Below are 6,604 nucleotides of genomic sequence, written 5' to 3' on the forward strand. Positions count from 1 at the left end.
TGAGCAGTGAAAGGCAGAGGTGTGGTCCTGGCTGGTGACTTTCCCTTGCTGTGTTCAGATTTTCCTGTCTCACTTTGTTTTGCTGCTGAAGGTGTTTGCTGTGTTCCAGACCAGCATGTGCAGGGGTTGCAATGCCAGCCTTCCTTTCAGCCAAACAGCAGTTCAGTGATCCTGCCCTGYTTGGGTGGGCAGGGCTGGGCTAAGCCTGGCTTAGGTCCTGGCAGGCCATCCTGTCTGCAGCACCATTAGCCCCAGGTACAGCATTTCCTGGTGGTTTTTCTGCACTCCCTCCAGCTCCCCACGTGCCCAGGCAGTCCAGGAGTATGGCTGTGCTGGCTGAAGGGTGTGACAAGGGGCTCTCCCCAGCCCTTTGGGCATGGTGTGGTTTTTCTGAAACCACATCTCTAGAGGCACTCTTGTGTGGAGCTTTTCTTCCTCCTTTCTAGTATGAAAGGCCTCTCGTCTGACTCGCCTGTGGCTTCATCTGTCAAAGAAATGAGCAGTGAGTGCTGGGGCCATACACAAAGTGACAGGGAACATGAGAACATGAGAACAGGAGCAGCACTGCTGAGCTGGGGAAGGCAGCACAGGCTGTGCCAGGTACTTGTGCTGCCTCCTGCTTCTTGGAATGGGTGCACTCTTGTTGTGTTTTTTACCCTTTCACCGTGTCCTAAGTCAGCCCTGCCAGTCATCTCTGAGGGTTTGCTGGTGGCAGTTGTGTCTGGAGCAGGGATGATGCTCCAGAGATGCTTTTGCAGCCTCATGTTGTGCTCCAGAGGTGTGCAGGGGGATGAGGGTGCTGCCATCCCTGTTCTGGGTTATGGTGAAGGTTGGGGGACTTCTCTGGGCTGCAGGAGCAGCTGGGGCTGGTGGGGAAGAGCAAACTGTGACAGCTTTGGGTCCTGGAGCCACAGTGTCAGTGTGTGAGGTGAGGGGAGCTCTGAAATGGGGACTGGTGCCTTGCTGGGACAGACCTGCCACTGGAGTGGCTGCAGCCTGGAGCATTAGCCTGGCTCGGAGCTGTGCTGACCCTGTGCAGCCTTYCAGAAAGGCTGTTCCTGCTGCCTGGGGAGGCTGTTCCTGCTCCATCTGTGCTGCCTGTGAGYGGGTGCCTGACAGCACCGAGCTGGAGCTGCTGGGTGTGACCTTGGGAGTGCAGCTGAGTGTGCTGGGAGCACACAGCACGGGACAGGGACACAGTGCCTCTTGTTCTCCAGGTGTGGGGGATGCTGTGGTGCCCTTGAGGCACTCTCCCAACTCTCCCAGAGTTGCCATCAGTGGCTCTTTCCACTCTTCTAATTTCTCCTGGAGCAGCTGCTCAAGTTTTTTTTAGTGTGGTCCCCAGCCTGGTTCAGATATGTAGGCTGCTCTGGGAGACCAGCAGCTTCCTAGATCTTTTCAGCTCTCTGACACTATCCACTTTATTGGAAAAGAAAACAAACCATTGCAGAGCGATGAAGTAGGTGCAGAGAGATCCCCAGCCCTGTGACGCATCTGTCTAAACCTTAAAATACCGTCACCATTTTCTTGAATAAAATGACTTAGGCAAAGCCTCGCCCTGGCACCACGGGATCTCTGCGAGGTATTTTGGAAATGTGAGGGTGGCCAAATGCGGGCAGGGGCGTGGGAGCTGTTTGTGTGCAGTGGAGTAACCGGGCTCCCACGTGATGTGCAGCAGTGCTGCTCACCTCCCTCTGCTCTGCTCCATAACGTGTTGGTGCAGGGGTTACAGCTGCCTCCAGGCTGCCAAGCACCACACACCCCTTTTTTTTTAATTAAGAGGCTTCTTAAGACAGCTCAGTGTGGTGTACCCTGACCYATCCTTCCTGCTCTCCTTCCCTCCCCGCTCTGCACATGGTTTGTGGGAGATGCAAATGCTGCAGGCGGGCGAGAGCTCCTCGATTATGCTGTGAGGAAAGGCACGCCTGTGTCTGGTAAACAGCAGTGCAGARTAAAACCCTTCCTGCCCTTTAACCCCCCATTGCGTGGGGCTGGCCAGTGTCCCATCTTGTCCTAACCCCTCTCTTGTTGCCCAGAGCACCCGTCTGGCGTGGCACTGATGAATGGCAGCGGCCCACATGACAGCCTAAAGGGTGAAAAGGATGCCAGGCAGAATGGCCACGAGGAGGCTGACCCAGGAGAAGATGGGAACGACCAGGAGGTCATCGTCATACAGGATACGGGATTTACTGTCAAGATCTGTGCWCCAGGGATAGAGCCCTTTTCCCTGCAGGTACCTGCCCTTGCCAGGGGGAAAGGGAGCAGAGNTTTTCCCTGCAGGTACCTGCCCTTGCCAGGGGGAAAGGGAGCAGAGGTGTGGGAGATATTAGAGATATTAGAGCCAGATCCCTTCAGGCAGACAGGCAGGGGAGGAGGCAGTGCTGGGATGGGGTGGTGGTAGATATTTGAGCCACATCCCTTCATCCAGACAGGCAGTGCTGGGATGGGGTGGTGGGAGCTATTTGAGACAGATCCCTTCATCCAGACAGGCAGGGAAGGAGGCAGTGCTGGGATGGGGTGGTGGGAGCTATTTGAGACAGATCCCTTCATCCAGACAGGCAGGGAAGGAGGCAGTGCCTGGGATGGGGTGGTGGGAGCTATTTGAGACAGATCCCTTCATCCAGACAGGCAGGGAAGGAGGCAGTGCTGGGATGGGGTGGGAGATATTAGAGCTACATCCCTTCTGGCAGACAGACAGTGCCTGGGATGGGGTGGGGGATATTAGAGCCAGATCCTTTCATCCAGACAAGGAAGGAGGCATTGCTGGGATGGGGTGGGAGATATTAGAGCCACATCCCTTCATCCAGACAGGCAGGGAGGGAGGCAGTGCCTTGGATGGGGTGGTGGGGGACATTAGAGCCAGATCCCTTCAGCGAGACAGGCAGGGAAGGAGGCAATGCTGGGATGGGGTGGGAGCTATTTGAGACAGATCCTTTCATCCAGACAGGCAGGGGAGAAGGCAGTGCTGGGATGGGGTGGGAGATATTAGAGCTACATCCCCTCAGGCAGACAGGCAGTGCCTGGGATGGGGTGGGAGCTATTTGAGCCACATCCCTTCATCCAGACAGGCAGGGAAGGGGACAGTGCTGGATGGGGTGGTGGGAGATATTAGAGCCACATCCCTTCAGGCAGACAGGCAGGGGAGGAGGCAGTGCTGGGTTGGGGTGGTGGGAGCTATTAGAGCCACATCCCTTCATCCAGACAGGCAGGGAAGGAGGCAGTGCCTGGGATGGGGTGGTGGGAGCTATTAGAGCCACATCCCTTCATCCAGACAGGCAGTGCCTGGGATGGGGTGGTGGGAACCATTAGAGCCACATCCCTTCATCCAGACAGGCAGTGCCTGGGATGGGGTGGTGGGAACCATTAGAGCCACATCCCTTCATCCAGACAGGCAGTGCCTGGGATGGGGTGGTGGGAACCATTAGAGCCACATCCCTTCAGGCAGGGAAGGAGGCAGTGCCTGGGATGGTCCCTGTGAGCCCCCAGTGTGGACAGCACCTCCAGGCTGCTCACAGCTCCCTGTGTTCTGACCAGGACTAAGGGGGGATGGAGGCTGCAGGAGAGAGCCTGCCTGGCCAGTGCCTTGGAGAGAAATGAAGGAAGAGGAGACATGAGGAAAGGTTGCCTAGGCCAGGCYTGCCTGGGCGTTGCAAGGACAGGGAGGGCGTTTCATTCTGGATCCCAGGGGTGGAGCAGTTGCTGAGCTGTAGCTCTTTGTGCATCACTGAGCACAGGGGAATAGCCTTTTTACAGAAGTGTTGTGGAAACATTTCTGGGCCTGACTCTCAGAAGGGAAAATGCCTTGCTTGCTCAGCAGATGGGACAGGATGCTGCTTCAGGCCRTTCTGGGTTKGAGACAGTGACAGTGMCAGTGCCAGCACAGCTCAGGGAGCTCAAGCACATCCTGAACACCAAGGGAACTGTTCAGTCTCCATTTCCCTCTGTGGAGAGCTCTGCTCATGTCGTGGACAGTGACACGATGCCAGATCAGAATGGGTTTTGGCAGGCCTGGTTCTTAATCCCATTTAGTTTGATACTTCATAAAAAATATTTGGATGAAGTATCCCTAATTTTGGGGAAGGCATGTGCAATCTAAACCCAGTGGGATGTTCTTATCTCCCCAAGTCTGGCAGAGAGTGTAGGAAAACCCCATTCCCTGAGGAAGCAGCAGTGTCTCAGCCTGGCTTTTTGAGTCCTTTAAATCCCCTGGCTGTTAGTTTTAATAGGCTAATAATAGCAGGCCGTGTTGTTTACAGCAGTTTGCATTGACTCTCAGGGTTTGTGAGCACTCAGGGGTGCTGAGCAGAGCTGGGGGAGCAGGGCAGGGCRGGTCTGGAGCCTGTGGAGGTGTGGCACAGACACACAGTGTCAGCAGGAGGAGGAAATGGGGCTGTTTTCCATGAGCATCATTCACCACCTCACTGCAGATGGGAATGGATTAGGGAAGAACCCTCTGTTTCCCCCACACCTTCTGTTCTTTCAGTGCCCTCTGTCACTCGTGGTGCAGTCCTGGCTGTCACATTTGTGGGTGCCAAGCTCTGTGGGCACAGCTCGGGTGGCTGAGCCCTGCCAGAGGTGACAGTGCCCTCCAGCAGGAGCACAAATAATCCTCCTGGGAAGGGAGCTCCAGTCTGCCTTTCCAGACCTGATATTGCAGCTGAGGGGGGGTGAACTTTGGCAGGAACATGTGGGAGTGGAAAGAATAATTGTCTGAGTTCTTACCTTCTTAAGGTTTCTCCTCAAGAGATGGTGCAAGAAATCCATCAGGTTTTGATGGATCGGGAGGATACCTGCCATCGGACCTGCTTCTCCCTGCAGCTGGATGGCAACGTCCTGGATAACTTTGCTGAGCTGAAGACCATTGAAGGGCTGCAGGAGGGCTCGCTGCTCAAAGTGGTGGAAGGCAAGTTCCTTCAGAGAGGGAGGGAATGAGCCAGGGTTTGGTTTGCTGAGGGAGTGATTCTGACTGCTGTCACCCCTTGCTGTGGTTCTGTTCTGACACCATGTGCCAGAGGAGAAAGCAGCAGTGTAATTGCAGTTCCTCCCCTCACTTTTCACTCCTCAGAGCCGTACACAGTGCGAGAAGCCAGGATCCACGTGCGCCACATTCGGGACCTGCTGAAGAGTCTGGACCCATCAGATGCCTTCAATGGTGTGGACTGTAAYTCCCTGTCCTTCCTGAGTGTCTTCACTGAAGGAGACCTGGGAGGTATGGGGCAAAAACTTCTTTGTTGTGGTCAGGGCTCTCATTCCCTGACTCCCAAAGCTATCCTGTGTCATTTGGGACTGCAGAGAACATTTRGAGCACTTCTGCTTCCTCCCTGAATGGAGGAATGATACTTCCATCCTCCCTGAATGATGACAGGAGGAGGGAATGCTGCACATTTCAGAACTGACTTTATGTCTCTGTCCATTCCAGACAGTGGAAAACGGAAGAAGAAAGGTACAGAAATGGAACAAATTGACTGCACCCCTCCTGAACATATCCTGCCAGGTAGCAAAGAGAGGCCCCTGTGTGCCCTTCAGCCCCAGAACAGAGACTGGAAGGTAGAGTTCTCCTGTGGCATTGAAACAGCTGTTGGCACATTCCTCACAGCAAACTGGTGGTCAGGGTTTGAAAGCTGAGCTGAAGTGGACTTTGGGATTTGCTTGGTGCTTAACAAGTGCTGGGATAGCACTGCTTAGCCAAAAGAATAAAGTCCAGGAGCTGGTGTGCAAAACACTGGCCATGGATCTGGACATCTGCAGAGTGTGAAGGGCCAGGCTTGCTGGGATGGGGGGCAGAGAACAGAAAGCAGAGTTCCTCTGCAAATCCTGGAGACAGGATCTGTGCATCACCACAGATTGCCCTGAGCTTTCCCATGCCCTCCCACTCAGATTCTGCTTTAGAAGCTGCCATTTGCAAACAAGCACAGCAAGAAATGCATTCCCTGTGCGGCCCAAAGGCCCAGGGTGTCTGTTTTCACCCAATCTCACCAATGTGTGAAGGGCATGGTGGATGCAGAGGGTTTGGGAAGCTGTGCTCTGGAGACTGGGTGTGTTTGTGAGCTCTGTTCTGGAGTCGAGCTAGGGCAGCAGGTAAAAGGGTTCTGTTGTGCACATTGAATGGCTCTAACTCAAAGWAATGAATTCCTGCTGACAGGAGTTGCTTGTGTTGTGTTCTGCTGTAGCCTTTGCAGTGCCTAAAGGTGTTGACAATGAGTGGCTGGAACCCTCCCCCCGGTAACCGGAAAATGCACGGGGATCTGATGTATTTGTACGTGATCACGGTGGAGGATCGGCACGTCAGCATCACCGCCTCCACCCGCGGCTTTTACTTGAACCAGTGAGTACCTGAGATTCCCTGAGATCCCTCCTGTCCTGCCCTGCAGCAGCCAGCTGGGAAACAGCTCACAACCAAACAACTCACAACCAAACAACTCACAACCAAACAACTCACAACCAAACAACTCACAACCAAACAACTCACAACCGAACAACTCACAACCGAACAACTCACAACCGAACAACTCACAACCGAACAACTCACAACCGAACAACTCACAACCAATCAACTCACAAACAATCAACTCACAAACAATCAACTCACAAATGAACAATTCAC

General features: G+C 54.2%; 1 protein-coding gene across 1 annotated transcript; it reads left to right on the forward strand.

The window, feature by feature from the left end:
- Positions 1-1,821: 1,821 nt before the first annotated feature.
- Positions 1,822-6,353, forward strand: LOC130587433 (clustered mitochondria protein homolog). The gene is made up of 6 exons (XM_057388404.1): positions 1,822-1,934; positions 2,037-2,233; positions 4,732-4,903; positions 5,066-5,209; positions 5,420-5,547; positions 6,171-6,353. Exons 2-6 carry the CDS (start codon positions 2,060-2,062, stop codon positions 6,327-6,329), a joined length of 777 nt encoding a protein of 258 aa, XP_057244387.1. The 5' UTR covers positions 1,822-1,934; positions 2,037-2,059; the 3' UTR covers positions 6,330-6,353.
- Positions 6,354-6,604: the final 251 nt, after the last annotated feature.

This window comes from Malurus melanocephalus, unplaced genomic scaffold (assembly GCF_030028575.1).
Source record: "Malurus melanocephalus ecotype Western Australia unplaced genomic scaffold, MMel_1.1 scaffold_1904, whole genome shotgun sequence".
Classification (NCBI taxonomy): domain Eukaryota; kingdom Metazoa; phylum Chordata; class Aves; order Passeriformes; family Maluridae; genus Malurus; species Malurus melanocephalus.